This window comes from Scophthalmus maximus, chromosome 1, assembly GCF_022379125.1.
Source record: "Scophthalmus maximus strain ysfricsl-2021 chromosome 1, ASM2237912v1, whole genome shotgun sequence".
NCBI classification, from domain to species: domain Eukaryota; kingdom Metazoa; phylum Chordata; class Actinopteri; order Pleuronectiformes; family Scophthalmidae; genus Scophthalmus; species Scophthalmus maximus.
In genome coordinates this window covers 15,119,864-15,136,484 of record NC_061515.1, presented here as the reverse complement: position 1 = coordinate 15,136,484, position 16,621 = coordinate 15,119,864, and the positions used below count along the sequence as shown (strand labels likewise).

Genomic DNA, 16,621 nt, shown 5'->3' with positions numbered 1-16,621 from the left:
GTTAGGATGCACTGAAGAAAGGACGTTGTGGTTTGACCACACCCGAGCCTTGAAAAAGCAAAATGCAGTGCAAATCTTCAAAACTTCATTCAAAACACTCGACTTACCATTTTTCCTCGTCTGAGACAATTGTTGGTCTGCAAGAAAAGAGACAGATGTCAGTGATCTTACTGCTGCAGAGTTAAAAAGAAAAAAAGAAGACAGCGTTATGGTGCAGCATCAAGCTCACCTCTTCCTTTTAAGTAGCATTTTTCCTTTCTCTTGTCCGACCGACTGTTAACTGTGTTTTGGGCCGGTGGAATCTGAAGTGGCTGAGCTTTTTCTGATCCAACTCAAAGCTGACAGTAATGTTATTTTGTTCAGAGCAGATGCTATGGAACATATTCTAAGAAAAATTTCAAAAAAAGAGCCGAAAAAAGCAACAACAACAAAAAAAAAAGGATCAAAAAAGTGAGAGATGCATCAAAAGCTGCACCTCTGCCCACTAAAAATAAGAAAGAAATCAACTTGCACTCTTCTGATCTGCTAATAATTCAAACTATCGTCTCAGGACGGTCTAGAACGCTATCTGCACTGATTCGTCTCTCCAGTACGCCGTCTGCAAAACCAATCCAAACTCAAAAGAATGCTCCAACGCAGCGGAAATGTCTATTTAACCATGTTTTAGTCTGATGCAACATGCAGGCAAGACTGTAGAAATTGGACACTCATGTTTTGTTATGAACATAAAGGGTGGGAGGGGTTCCCCCCGAGATTTCCCAGCGTAATCCAATCAAATGGTGCGGTTGGCTTGTCCTCATCAGCAGAAAGACCAATGAGAACCAGACGAGGGGGGCGAGGTCACTTGTGTTGTGGTCTTGTGAGGGAGGGGGTGTTTTCAGGGGAGTTACTGGGTGCAAGAGTGTGGGAGTATGTTAGAGTGAGGGGAATAGAGAAATGATTGTCTGGGTAAATGACTGGATTGGCTGAATTGAATGAATCGTCTGTGCGATGGAGATAGAGATCCGACTGTGTGATAGTAAATGAGAGAGTCCAAAGCGGAACTGTTGTGTCTTTGATACAGTCGGCTTTGAAGGCTTTTTGTGTCTTCTCCACTCACGGTGCGATTACATCCAGAGGACGAGTATTGCTTGTGCAAAAACCCCCCCCAAAAAACTCCCTTAATTTCTGTCGTTCACTTCATTTTTTTCTCTCCCCTCTGACAAGATGAAGTTAGACAGTCGTCTGCCCTCTACCTGGCCTCCTCTCACTCTCTGTCTGACTCGCTTCTTGTGCAGGATAACACATTGCAGTTGGCCATGGGGTCAAGGATAGATTAACTTTCCCCCAGATCTCTCGCTGTCTTTCTTGAACCGTGTCCAGGGCAGGAGCTACCCAGCCCCGATAACCCTCTGGCCCTTTTTCTCCCCTTTTCTCTTCCGATGCGTCTCCCCTCCGCCGCCGCCGCCTCCTCCTCCTCCTCCTCCTCCTCCTCCTCCCTCTGGTTGGCAAAATGCCAGGGGAGAGCCTTCCTGCCAGCGTGGCACTGCTGACTCCATTTTTCCCTCTCGGCCTCTTCCACTTCCTCGTGCTCTATTGTGCTTTCTTCCAATCACTTGAGTTCTTTAGTTCAGTGAGCTTTATCCTCTCCATCTCCCGCTGTATTCCTCTCTGCGTGTTGTATTAGATTGGCTTTCTGCATGGCTAATATTCACTATGCCTACTGTAGAGCTTAGTAAGAAACCAGCTGCCAACTTTAGAGGGAAGGGATCTGACTTTAAACTGTTTTGACAGAGCAGTCATTGTCCAATTTAAAAAATAGAGCAGCAAGTATTAAGGAGAAGAATATTTTCCCCGCTGTGCAATCACAGTTTCAACGTTTTCTTTGAATAATACTGTCACGACAACTGTGTTGTTGCTTTCTTGTATGAGAAAGAATCAGACGTTTCTCGTTCACCGAGATGAAAATGCAAACATCGATGTACAAAAGGGATTTCTAGCTCCTAGTTTAGTTTAGTTAAGTTTACTAGCTCCTAGTTAAGTTCATACTTTCTTGTTCAAACTTGAGAGATGCTTTCATAATTTCTCATACTCACTGTGTCTCAGACATCTTGTCCAGCAGGTTCTCAGCCACAGACTTCTCTTTCATCTCCATCGGGATGCGGTCGGTGGGATAGTGGCTCTCCACGTCGATCAGCTCAGCCTCATTGGGGGTCATACCCATCATCCTCTTCTGCCTGCGCAGGACAAAGCAGGGAGACTTTGTCAAAAATCATATCCATCCAACCCAGTGAGCAGACATATAATATAGATGAAGAGGGTGCATTACAGCATAAAAACAAACAAGCTAATGACAATAGATCCAGGTCCTTTGGGAGTGGATCTAAACAGGAAAATTACTAATTCATGAAGCAAACACATCTCACTATCCTCTCCATGGTGTCCATAACATCAGCCATCATTGCACTGATTATTGGAAAATCTCTCTTCTGACCATTTCTTCTTTGCATCTAAATCCAAGGCAGCTCATCTAAAAGTTCTACTGCTCAGGTTAGAAAAAAACTTACTAATGCTGAGTGAGTGATCAAGATGATCTTTGTTTTCATGCTGTTGCTGCTTTGTAAAATAAAAGCCTTCCAGCAATGAGAAATTTATGTGTGGCTTTAATTGTGAACGTGCCAGAGGAAGTCTTGAGTAAAAGATGCTCACAGCATTATAGCATATAAGTAGGGTAGTTCAATTTTAACACATCCAAAATAATGTCTACATTTGAGGCACTTTTTTGCACACAGCGAACTGCAGTTTGGACGAAAATCAAACTTAAATAAACACAGGTGAATAAAGCAAAGCCTTTTATAATGTTATAATAAAATCATGGTTGTGAGTCAAATATAAAAATTCAAAAGGTACATTTCTCTGGGATCAGTTCGTCCTCTAATGTATTTAAGTTTTAACTGACTCTCTGTCGGTCTTTGCTAACTAACTGACTAACCTGTAGTTACTGGGTTCGGACTTTTGTTTTCGGATATTCTGATCTCCTGTTAACCATAATTAGAAATTTAAGAAAAGTGATTTTAACACTATGCCACTAACGTAAAGTGAGCTTGCTTGCTGGTTGACTGATTGGGCCATTTGAAAATCTATCGAATCTCGGAGACAAAATTAAATAGCTTTAATTTTTACCAGTGCTCAGAAGCAAAAAAGATCATTACAAGCCAGGCCTCTTCAGATTTATATACATTATACATTCTTTAACTAAAGATAGGAGCACTCATCCTTCAACACGTGTCAAACCTTACCTTGTCAGCATCGTCTGAGAGACTAAATTTGTTAGGTGTAATAAAGACGATGCTGAGAAAAGATCAGGATGAGCAGCTTCTCACCTGAAATCTTCCAGCTGTTTGGCCACTTCGGCCGCCTGCAGGCTCTGCACCTCCTGAGCATAGCGCTTTTGCGTGTCCTCGGAGAGAAGATCTGGACGGATTCGGTCTGAGACCAGGCAGACAGGAAGTAGGAGGGTAAGTAGTGATGCAAGGAAAGGGAGACACCGAGTGAGTGGGGCTAGGTTGTGCACATTGGGCAAAAAGCTGCTTTAAATGAATATACCACAGAAAAATGACTTACCCCAATCATAGGTTATATTAGTTGGCACTGCCACTCTGAGAATCTGTTATGTGGAGCAAAAGACAAAAAAAGGAGCAAAAACAGAAATAGGAAAATTACAAATTTAAAGGAGATATACAGGATAAGGCACTTAACTGAGAAGACTTTGTTATGCTCTATGTGTATCGTTTCTTTGTTTTATGTGACAAGGATACAAGTGAACTGATGCAGTAGCTAAATATCACCACAAGGGATCATTTGAACACAAGAATTAAAAAAAATTAAAAAAACAAGCAACAGAAGAAAGAGACATGGGCCAACTTTGAGTAAAGGGGTTCACAAAAGAGATGGCTTTAAAGAATAAGAAAGAGGCCAAGAGAGGATGATTCCTCCTGAAGGGCTTTCCCACGATCCTGACAGGAAGCTGTGGGGTCGGACAGAGACCGACAGGGAGAGACAAAGCAGCATGGAGTCAGCCAGGCTGACAGATGTGCACGGGGCATGAAACTCGGAGGAGGGAATATGACAAAGATGCCCAGGTGAGCAAGGAGCAGTGACGGAGAAAAGGCTGAAAGGTGCTGCACAAACACAGACCACAGACAGAGCAAACAAAGCTGACACACACACACACACAAAGCCGTGCACTTGCAAACAAACCCTGTGCACAGAGTCCAACTTATAGACTACAGCTGATTAGATCAGAGTCCTACTGAAACAACACTGGATATTGCAAAGGCGGCTACGTTTTTTCTAAAGGGATTTTTATATAATACATATCGCCAAACGCTGAAAGAGTAAGAACAAAGCTCTCTACGCAGCAATGGGTCACAATAGATGGTCTAAAAGGACATTTCATCAATACAGGACCACTTGGATGGGTTTCAAAGAAGAAAACCCTGCAAACGTAAATTTCACATGTCTTTTAGCATCTGTAACATCTGCTGAAGTTCACTGTAAAGTCCAAATTGATACACGATGCTGCATCCTGCCCAAAAAAGAGCTTTGATTTCTTCCCCTAACACAAGACGGACATTAAAAACAAAACGCAGCACTGGTTTGACCCGAGTTCAAACGTTATTTCAAGAAAATGGTTACGGCATAATGCTTCTTCTCTGAGGAGGCATTTGAGTGCATACACAAAACAGCAAAAACAGTCACAAACTTCAACTGGAGAATAAAAGAATGCAGAAGTGATCAGACATGAACTCTGGAAATTGTCTAGACCCAATTTTGAGTTTGAGACATTTGAGTTTGCCCGCTCACTCGCAGTGAATCTTTTCCTGCTGTAAAAGTTCCCTGAAAATGTCCGGAGCAACATTTGCATTGTCACGACCAGCCCCGCAGGAGAATGTCCGGACTACAGTGCATGTCTGAAAGCAGCCGCCAAGTGTCTGTCTGCTACTGCAAGGTTTTTGTGTTTTTGTGTGTCCTCTCAGTACTCTTTCACTCACTCCTGACTAACATCGCCACTTTTATTTTATCTTTAGTTCACATTAAATTCAGTTTTGTATTGTCTTTGTGGTGTGCTACTTACTGCACCCTTGTCCAGGAAGGTGTTGTAGAACTCCACAAATTGCTTCTTGGTCTCTTTGGTACTGAAGGTCCTGAAAAGTTCGGCATGGAGGTAGCACAGCTGAGAGTGGAGACACAGACAGAAAACCAGTGAGTGCCGATGAACGTCAACATTTTTTTTTCACTCTTATATAGTTGTGGAGGACAGGGTTTCTGTGCAAATTCTATGTCGACAATAACAACAGAGTACTTGATATCACTATAAACTTAGGAACACCAAGCTAGAACTAATGCAATCTAATGTAACACTCCTGCAATGAATCCCACCTTCATGAAGGTTATTGTTTTCAGTCCGCCAAGGAGCTCATGTGATCGGTTCTGTTTGTTTGTTTGTTAGCAGGATTACTGAAAAAGATAGGTCTCTCCCATGGTAACAGGTGATTCAACTTTGGGAGGGATCCCAGACATTTTGAGTCAGATCTTCACTAGTACGTAATATTTTTTAAATGTGTAGGTCAGATGGAGATGGGAATGCAAGTTTCAGTGTGACACAGCATATAGGTGGGGGATTGCTCAGCCTCGGTTTGTCTAAGCTCGGTGAGTGCTCTTGTTGAAACTGTGTCAAACAGGTATTGATTAAACTATATTATCATTTCAGAGGCTGTGTGTTGTGCTGGCATTATACAGTAGTAGGTGTGACTGTACAGTAGTTTAGCCTACTCTCACTGATTTGAATAGACTGGACAAAATAATAGGAAGGCCGGTCAAAATAATAACATAATAATTCTAATTTTTATAAAATTCGTTTTCACCTCAGGCATGTAATAGTCAAGAGTCTGACATGAATTATCCAATCACTCTCATTTCAGCCATAATAAAACAAGGAGCTCAGTCTCAATGCTTGCAAAACTGAGAGCAGCAGACTAGTCAGGCAGCCACTCTCTCAACAATCTGACACTGATTTTAGTGTGAACACTTAACACTGACGTTGTGACCGACTTATATTCTCCACATGGACAAATGTGAGGAAAAGGGAAAACAAGGGGGAGAGTGAGGGAGAGAGAGGGTTAGGGAGGGAGAGGGTGAGTGAGGGACGGCGTCGTGGCTATGGGAGGTGTAACAGTACCTGGGGTAGGTCACCAAGTCTGCATGCGGAACAAAGGGGAAAGGACAAGCATGCTTTACGTAGGCGCTGATACACATGTAGTCACACTCTCGCACGCACGTACGCACGCACGCAAGACTTATATAGTCTTGACATTTTCCATCAGGGTATATGAGTGTCATGTGTTCTACACAAGCGAAGCCACACGTAATAATAAACCCCAACTCTTGTTTATCTAATAATGATAATAAATATTATTATTATTATTATTATGTAACAGCATCATGATTTGACTTTCAAATGAAAGAAAGCGTGAGCGTGGAGTGGAGTCTCACCATCATCCAATAAAGCACTTACTTTACATAGATAAGTGAGTTAACTGATAACAGATGTTTATATGATGCTATGGTTATGTTGGCCGAGGGAGAACCTTTGTCACTGTACAGAAAACGCACAGTGTAATGCAACTACTTGTTTTCCATTCAACAGCTTTAGTTCACACAACAGATTTCTCTAAAAAACCTGTCAGACTACTTATCTCAATTACCCTAACAGATTTTTGTTGACTGGTAGAGTTGCCAACGGCGGTGTTGACCACAAAACAAAAAGAAAAAGACGCTGGTTGCAATAATGAAATTAATTTTCCTTTAAAATGTTGAAAATTATAAAATTCTATCGAATGAAAAGTCATTTAAAAAACAAGTTATTAGCATCTCAATTAATTTGAATTATTATTTTAGCCACAGTCACACAGATATTCAAACTTCCACCTGGGTCTGTGAACCATCTTGTTTAGTAATGCAACGATAAAGGTGCTTTCAGACATGCACTGAAGTCCAGATATTTTCCTGAACTTCTCCGGGGAGTCTGAATGTGAGAACGCAAATGTCTGCAAATGTTGCTGCTAGTAAAATGTCCGAGTGAGCCCATGTAAGAATAGAGTGGGAAGATCTCTGGAATTGACGGCGAGCTAGTGGGTGTGCTGATCACTGCAAAAGAAACCACTCCTATCCTCAGTGGAGCTTTCATCATGTCTTCCTGTATACTGCATGGTCTGCCCAGACGCCACTGAATATTCCAAAATGTTCCTGTCGGTGTGATTTTATTTAATAATAATAATAATACTACTACTAATAATAATAATTCTTATTATTCTTCTTATTATTATTATGTAATAGCATCATGATTTGACTTTCAAATGAAAGAAAGTGTGAGCGTTTGAATTCAGAGTGGAGTCTTATAATCATCCAATAAAGCACTTACTTTACATAGATAAGTGAGTTAACTGATAACAGGTGTTTATATGATGCTATGGTTATGTAGGCCTAGGGAGAAGCTTTGTCACTGTACAGAAAAAGCACAGTGTAATGCAACTACTTGTTTTCCATACAGCAGCTTTAGTTCACACAAGAAATTTCTCTAAAAAAAACCTGTCAGACTACTTATCTCACTTACCTTAACGGAAGAGGTAGAGCTGCCAACACTGGAGCAGTATCAGCAACTTGACTGTCGAATATTGACCTTACTAAATGGGATGGACACCTTTCTAAATGGCTGACACTAATGATTGCATTTATTATGAACTTATCAATTCATTTTTGGACTGATGAATTATTTAGAAATTGAACAGTCAACCATGGTTTCTCTAAGTTGTTTCTTAAATTGTCCTATTTATTTTTCTGTCCGACTGTCCAAAATATTTTCTGTTAACATCAACTTTTTAAAAATTGTGTCAGAAACACACACACACACACACACACACACACACACACACACACACACACACACACACACACACACACACACACACACACACACACACACACACACACACACACACACACACACACACACACACACACACACACACACACACACACACACACACACACACACACACACACCATGGGTGCAGGGTCAAACTGTAGAAACACATGTTGCATGAAGACCAGCAGGTGTGTCGGCCGATCCTTCAACTTCTCTATGTCGTCAAAGTGTTTGCACTGATCATCCACCACCTGCGAGTGTCAGACAGAGAGAATGCAAAGAAAGAACAGAAATAATGAAGAAATAATAATTGAGAAAATTATCATAAATGACACTGAGGTTGCCACGAATCACTTTTGCTTAAATTCACTCACATCATTCAGATCATTCTCAAAGTCCTCATCTTCAGCCCCGATGATGCTCATGGCTGGGTGAGAGCACTGAGCCCCAAACACACCCTGCCACGGAGAACGAGAAGGAGGGAGGGGGCAGGAGAAAACACGACAATTAGCAAACATTATGGGCCATAATTTGTGCTGGCTGGCTATCTCTTTTTGACATCCTGAGTGCCTGCTGAGCAGTGCCGGAGAGAGAGGGCAGATTATAGTGAACTTGAAAGTGAACTTTCCCGGTGAAAAAATAACATTAAGCGGGAAAGAGGCAAAATGTCCCAGTATCCATTTCTGGTCTTGTGGAGAGAGAGAGAGAGAGAGAGAGAGAAAGAGAGAGAGAGAGAGGGACAGAGCTTGATGTGTCATATTGCTTATGGTCCTTGAAATAAGATTCCATTCACATGAGCCAAGAGAGGCAAAGGAACCTAAAGCTTCAGCGACAGGTTAGGATTTTTAAACTTTTTTTCATGTAAAAATGACTTTTGCTATGTTTTATAAAAAAATCGTGTTGAACTATGATCCAGCGTTACTTCTTTTCAGTAAACTTTTTTTTATAGTTTTAATAAATCATGAGCCTACTGGGAATGGGCCACTGATATTGAAGGAATTAAAAACGGTTTTAATTAAATCATAATATTTTATTAAGGTAGGTGTCGCCTGTGCAATGCTGAAGTCCTCTTCCCCGAGGCCTGGGATAAAACATTCAGTTTTGGTGTTGAACTCACAGAGGAAAGTGACTCAACAAGTAACAAGCGGTGTAAGTTCTCTCCTGAAGTTTGTCCACATTTTGCCTCTTGAGATTATGTGTCAAGACCAGTGTTTGGTTTAATACACTCAAGAGGAAAACTCTCCTCTAGCTGCCATGACATAAACCCTCCAGGTCTGAAGGTTTATGCCTTTGAAATCCATGAATGGAAAGAAAAATGCGTCGGAACGGGTGACCAGTCTATCCCCACCCTTCACACCCCTCACACCACTTCCCCTGCACGCAAAACAAACCCCAAAAAACACAAACAACACATAGCCCTTGAATTGAGTCCACTGAAGGGCGCAGACAGAGAGCCACCACCAGGGAACACACAAAAACACACACGTACACACACACACATCAAAAAACCCGACAGCTAGACTGTACAACATTTACCATTGTCCACTGCAGGGTGTGTACAGAGGGCACACTGGAAGAGCAGAGACAAAGAGGTGAAAGGGGAAAGAAATGAAAAGTGTATCACACAGTCCCCTTAGAAAAAAAAGCCTTTAGAAACAATTAGGAGCATTGTATTTTGATTTATGGTAAAAACTCATGATTCATGAAAACTCTAACAACGCCGTTATTCTGTATAGGGATGGTAGAAGTAGCCAAAGATCCTCGAGCACTGTCCTCTTACTGCAGCTATCAACTAAGTAATCCTTATTTTAATAGCACCTTTCACAGACACCAGTCACAAAGGGCTTCACAACGATAAGACATGATTCAATTCAATACAGTTCAATCTAATAGCGCCAAATCGTTAGATACGTTATCTCAAGGCACTTTACCTATTAAGGTCGCAACCTCGGGTCACAACCCAACAGTTCCCACAATGAACAAGCACTTGGTGACTGTGGAGAGAGAAAAAAAACTTCCCTTTTAACAGGAAGAAAACTCTGGCAGAGCCGGACTCAGTTGTGGGCGGAACATCTGCCTCCAACGGTTAGGGTGAGGGGAGAGAAATGGGGGAGAGGGGGGAGGTGGGCGGAAAGAGGGGGAGAGAAGTGAGAGAGTGGGATGCAAACCCTGGTTCGACGGGCAGAAGACCAGAAGTGATCAAGGCCCAGAAAAACTGAAACGACCTGCCAGACAATATCTGCTCAGCTGAGAGGATTTTCCATTTTAAATAACTTCTCTAATACAATACCTGATTTTAGTTAATTTAAATCCCTCTTATTTTGATACAGTAAAAACATGTTCATGATATATTTTGCTTTATGTCGGACTGTTGTGGTCGTCTCTTTTGGCTTCATGCTGTAAGGCAAATTTTACATGTAGGTTGTAAAAGCACATGTTTTGAACAAAGCTCTTGACATGAAAGTTACTATAATAATCAATTATTTCTACGGTTAAGGACATAATAATGTATCAGTTGTCAGAATTACCCATACTTTTTCTATTGTGGTAGATGTATCTTTAATATTTCTAGTTGTATTTCAGATAATTTCGGCGCAGAACAGATTATGGGAACATTAGATTTGCAGGACTGGTGCATCATTGACATTAAATAACTTAATTTGTCAGATTTATGATAGATTTGAAAAGGCAAAAACAGACATTAGTGTATGGTTACTTTATCTATGAATGTTATCTTTTTATAGTTCGTTATGCAAAAATACCCCAACATAAAATAAATCATACTGCAATAGAGGATTTTATCAATATCACATTCCCCTTTCTACATATTTCTACAAAGACACTCCTCAAGTGAATTATGTTTTGCCCCAAAATACATAATGTAAAACGTTCCATAAGAAACTATTCTGATTGGATATGCAAACTGAAAACATTACGTAGATAACTCAATTAAATCCTGTTGTTTTTTTGTTGATGTTTGCATGTTTCCACAGTACTGTATGTCTAATCATGGTGAATAATGTGTGTGGTTGTGCAGGCCACACATTCACACTCAGTGAAAAGAAGAAAAATCACTTGGTGGTTAGAGTTTATGAGGAAATGTAACTGTGTACACAACCACAATCGATTTACAGACCGAGTACAGAGTGTGTGTGTGTGTGTGTGTGTGTGTGTGTGTGTGTGTGTACAGTGGTGGCGGGCAGGAATGCTTTGAGGTCAAGGTAAGTTTTTGTACAGAAACAGAGAGAGAGAGGAACAGAGCTGTTTGTCAGGGGGCTGAGATGGAGGGAGAGCGAGAGAATGTGTTCATTCATGGATTCATGGCCACATCCAGTGGGCTGCGGGTTAAGAGAGGCCAGTGATCGAGCAACATGCGTAGGAGGGGTTAGCTAAACAGAGAGACACAGGACTGCGAGGGCCCAGAACGCACATCTGTACACACACACACACACACACACACACACACACACACACACACACACACACACACACACACACACACACACACACACACACACACACACACACACACACACACACACACACACACACACACACACACACACACACACACACACACACACACACACACACACACACGGGTTGTCACGATACCAAAATTGTAGACTAAGATACGATACTAGTATAAAAAAAATCTCACTTTCAATGCCACGATAAAAAGAAAAAAAGGTATAGGGACGCAAATAAGATTATTAATTTCTTTTTTTTGAACTTACAACTGGCATAGCACAAAATCCAGGTCAAGAAAAAGTCAAATCATGATCGCATACCAACATTATTAATACTCATCTTGAATGTTTTCCCTATACCTTCAATGAACAATAATAATCTAATGAAATAAAAGTATAACTGTCAGGGGGCATGTCTCTGCATAATTGAGAACTTTCACATTCAATACTTCGATATATAATTAAATTAACGGAGATCGAATTGTTTTGAACACGTGGTATCGAAAAGGTAAGAGCATCTAACCAAAGTGAACCGTCAAAAGCCACCAAGACAATGACAATAGATCACCATGACAACCACAGCTATGACTGGCTAAAGGTGCCAAAGCAGAAATGGCTAATTCCTGGTGGAAAGATGAAAAGCTTTCACTGCTACAGCTCAGGTTTGAATAACAGGTGAACCAGGGATCCTCCTGCACAACGTGTGGTCCCTTTTGTTTGTTCACTTTGTTTGGTGACAGCATTTTGGTCTGTAGAACTTCATAAAGTGAGATCCGTCAGTCAGACTCATTTGTCAGGAGACATCTATTTAGTGTTTCCTACGTCATCTGAAGATCATGTAAATTTGATCTTGCCTAAGAGGGTTTTATATCAATATCAATATATCTGGTCTGTGACACCAGGCCTTTCACACTATCGATGGAGCATTAGCTGTTGTCATTAAAAGTAGAGCTGCAACAGTTAACTATTTTGATAATCGATGAATCAGTTATTGGATTTTTATGAAAAAAAGGGAAAATGGTTGGATTTCAGCTTCTTAAATGTGAATATTTTCTTGTTTCTTTGCTCCTCTATGACAGAAAAATTAATATCTTTGGTTTGCGGACAAAACTAAACATCATCTTAGGGTTTGGGAAACACAATCAACATTATGTCACCATTTTACGACATTTAATGGCATTTTAACTCAAAAAACTTTTTTTTTTTAATCGATCAATTATTGACTGTAGTTGTGAATGAGATTTTTTTTGATAGTGAGGCTGTTAAAGTGAGTTTGCAGATAGTGATAGATTCCATTTCAGTTAACTGACAAGTTAGCAGTTAACAGAGACTTCTTGTCAAACTTTGAGGGAAAGTTTACCCTTTTTTCAAAACCACGCTGATCGCAGCCTTTCAGTCTCCTCCTCCTCGCAGGAGATGCTGAGGCCAAACCCTTGTTATTGTTATGACTCGGTTGATATCGGAGTAACTGCAATGCATGTTCATACTCTGAGAGATAAATTGGAGTCGGCATGGGGAAGCTAATTACAGTTACTCAAAAGGAAGCGGGGAAGGTCAGCTCCGCTCCGAGTTTAAAGAGCACCGGGATTGTGGAGACGCAGGAGTGGGAGCCTCTTCTGCCCAGGAGGAGCCAAGTATTGCATTCCAACATATGGCACGGTTCAGACAACAGATGGAGACAGTCTGAGACTTTCAGCAGTAACCAGACTCTCTCTTCCCGTCACCTTAATTAGTGCACGATCGCTGTCTCGAGCTCCAAACTAAGGGGGTCCTTCCCGGCTGATACAGACGTGGTTGAGGGGGAAAAAGAAAGGGACGACAAGTATGTAGTGTTTGAACAGAATGTCCCGTAAGTGCCGAGATAAGCTCTGGTGCTGAGAGTAGGCAGCAGCTGCCCCCACACCCACCCACCCAGCCAACCACACCCCCCTATCACATTCCAGGACTGACTAAGTGTCAGGTGGCATCAATCTGATGATAGCCATCAAGCGTACATGCTTTTGTGTGTGTGTGTGTGTGTGTGTGTGTGTGTGTGTGTGTGTGTGTGTGTGTGTGTGTGTGTGTGTTCTATGACAACTGGTCTTTACAACAACATTCCTCTTCATCCCTGACCAAGCCTGGGGTCTCATAAGGAAAAAAAAAGGAAAAAAAACCCTGCACCGGTTTCCTCATTCAAACTAAGTAGCATCACAGTTTAGCATTGCATATGTCCACCAGGTTACACGCTGCTGCCTTTTAACTACTGAGTCTATTTTACATGAGGCTCTTTGGATTGACCACGTCTATTGTGAAAAAATAAAAAAAGAATAACAATGAAAGGTTGTTGCTGTTTTAGTGAAACCCATCTGACCCAGATGAGGAGTCAAGCGGTGACCTCACCCCCAAGTGAGCATCTAAAGCGTACATGCGGCAATCGGAGGAGACCACACGTGTCAATCCTGCAGTAACAATATGATGATGACTGTCAGGGGTGAGCGGTCATGTGTTTGGTGGAGCTGAACCAGGACCAGGTCAAATGACGCAGGGTTCATTCATGCAGGTGCACCACAGTGAGTATTCATCCAGCTTGTTAGTGCAGAATGACCATAACACAGACATTCATCAGGCGTCGCCCAAAGCATTTACGGGCTAAACAGAAGAATCACCACAAAGACAAGCATTATGCATGCTGATGCACGTCTTGCACACATGTGCACAGCGAGAAACAATATAAGATTTGACCAAGTCTGTCTGCAGACACATGATCACATGGTCTGGGCTGAGCTGAGCTGACCTCTGGGCTGAGCAGAGAGTCAGTGCCAGGAGACCAGCTCAAAGTTAATACCAGCATCATACGATACTTACAAAGCGAATAACAATAAGCCAAACATATTTCTGAGTGAAGGAGGACTTTAATACTCCAGATAATCTTGTTAGGCAACAGGTGCACTGCAAGTACAGAGTGGCATCATTGTTGGGTGTGGTTACAGGTGCAGTGCAGCACAGTTCAGACGTCAGAGGTGTATAATTCTGGGCCTGAAAAAAAGTTACTCTTTAAAAATGTTTAATTCACATTGAGGGGAAGTTTTAAAAAAAGAAACCATAGCAGGAAAAAAGGGATCTAATCCTTCCATTTTCACAGGGAGTGTCTTTTTTTCAAAGAATAATAAAGAACATAGCTTATGCCACCAGTTTAATCTAAAAGATGCTACAATCACCAATTCTTACTTACTAGTGGCTTTATATTACATCCAATTGTTAACATATTCATATAATATTATGGGAGTTAAAATAATTTCAATACTACAGTGCAGTGTTGAGGAGTAAAATTCAAATAATGATATCCTCTCAAAGGTCTGTGCAATGCTGCTGTTGATCATAATGTAGGAAGGTAAATGTAACCATCCAAATAACAGCAAATGCACCTGCTGGTAAACGTACACTGAAACACGCCCAGTTGTCAGTCGTGCAACGCATCATGGATTATATACAGTGTTTACTGAAACTAGTGTTGATTCAACTGTATGATGTTTTTTAAAGGTGTCGTTTGCGATGCTGTCGAACAGTAATGCATTATGCAGATAGTCGGTTATTCAAAATACCTTCTTTGCTATCAATGTGGATGGGAAAAAAAACAAAAAAGCTGAAACACCTGTTTGCATAACACAACACAAAAATGACCATAAAGGTGCATCCACACATCTCTAAAACCGTTTTAACGACAACTGAACACTATCCATGAACTTGCAGGACTGCACCAGTTATAGATAGCTATACCTAACAAACAGGCAACTGGAGTGTGTATGTCTTCCTACACTGAAAACAATAAAAATAGCTTGGTGCACCTGGCCACAGAATCCATTGTATGGGCTCTCTCCTTACACCCTTTCACAATGGGCTGTGTCCTGTCCTCTAGGTACTATATGATGGCAGCGCCCAGAATAGCCCAGCAGCTAATGGCCACCGCTTGCTGTGTTTGCACTGCTGTTTATCTGGCTCTCTCATCAGGCCTCAGCCTCATTAGCACTGAGTGGGGGGATTCCTACCAGCACCAGTGCTCCCCCCAGCTGCTGCTCCCTGAGGTGCCCGAGCAAAGAAGAAGAAAAGGGGGAGAAAAAAAATTATTGGGGGAGAGGAAGGTGGCAAATGGGGAGGCACACAGACAGGAAGTGGGTGTAATTTCCTCAGGAAGCTATCAGAGCCATTTCCTGTGTGACCTATCAGATGAAAAGAGGGAGAGAGAGAAAGTGAGAGGAGGAGAGCATGGCAGAGGGAGAGAAAAGGTTGAAGAGAAAAGAGCCAACAAGTCTCTCTGTGTAAGAAAGGTGACCGTAAATAAATTCAATCAAACAAAACTTGTTTCCACTCGTCTCCGAATTCGCATGGGAACCAGAAAAGGCAGACTCTGCACAGTGTGAACGAAACCCAGCGACAAACAAATGAGGAACAGAGTTCATGACAGAAGAGTGTGAACAGGAAAGGATGGGTTTGTGACTGCAGGGTTCATGTGCAGACAATTTACATTGTGATGCCATAAAGATGACAGATACCATTGATTGCTCAAATGTCACAAATAGTTTCTTAAAGTGAGATCCCAAACTTCATGAAATGCACAGACATTAGTGTAACTTATTAAAAATCCCCCCCCCCCATATTTCCACAGATTTCCAAATGTTTCGTCAGCCTGTTCATTTTCTGTGTCTGACTTTTCCAGACCTACACTGCAATCATAAACTTGGTAAACACAACTGTGGCTGCAAGCACTAGCCTATATGAACCCTATAGACTAAACAGGGGGAGAAAGCAAGGCACTTAGTGAAGAGGGCGATGGAGGAGGGGAAAATTAAAAGAGGGGGCATCACTGCAGCAGGAAATGAAGAACAAGGCAGCAACAGTGGAAAGAAAGTTTAAGAAAAAAAAAAAACAGGCCCTGGAAAAAGAGTGAGAGACTCTGTGAAGTCTAACAAGCACATAAGGGTCCGAACTGTGTCTGAGCACAGAGTTACACCTGAAAGCTGAACAACTATGTGCATCTGCTTCCAAAAACACGCACACACGCACACACGCACGCAAGCAAGCAGATTCATACTTGATGCTTTCAACTCTAACCGTAACAGTTTTGGTTTTGCAGCTGACAGAATTGACAGTGATCAGCACCTCAGTTAAAACAGACCAAGGGGAATCGGCTTCAGTGTCTGTGTGTGTG

At 41.6% G+C, this 16,621-nt stretch overlaps 1 protein-coding gene across 6 annotated transcripts in view; it reads right to left on the bottom strand.

Annotated features, from left to right (window-relative positions):
• Positions 1 to 16,621, bottom strand: part of arhgef1b (Rho guanine nucleotide exchange factor (GEF) 1b) — a 40,407-nt gene that overhangs the window by 15,374 nt on the left and 8,412 nt on the right. For 5 of the 6 annotated variants that reach the window (XM_035647353.2, XM_035647109.2, XM_035647026.2 and 2 more), the window contains exons 2-8: positions 8,341 to 8,424; positions 8,104 to 8,217; positions 5,117 to 5,215; positions 3,604 to 3,646; positions 3,363 to 3,468; positions 2,076 to 2,216; positions 108 to 137 (exon numbers count right to left, since the gene is read on the bottom strand). In XM_035647353.2, the coding sequence (XP_035503246.2) occupies positions 108 to 137; positions 2,076 to 2,216; positions 3,363 to 3,468; positions 3,604 to 3,646; positions 5,117 to 5,215; positions 8,104 to 8,217; positions 8,341 to 8,391 (584 nt within the window). In that variant the 5' untranslated portion in view covers positions 8,392 to 8,424. Of the gene's footprint in view, positions 1 to 107; positions 138 to 229; positions 1,368 to 2,075; positions 2,217 to 3,362; positions 3,469 to 3,603; positions 3,647 to 5,116; positions 5,216 to 8,103; positions 8,218 to 8,340; positions 8,425 to 16,621 lie in introns of those variants that run through there. The other variant, XM_035647437.2, reaches the window with a different exon arrangement.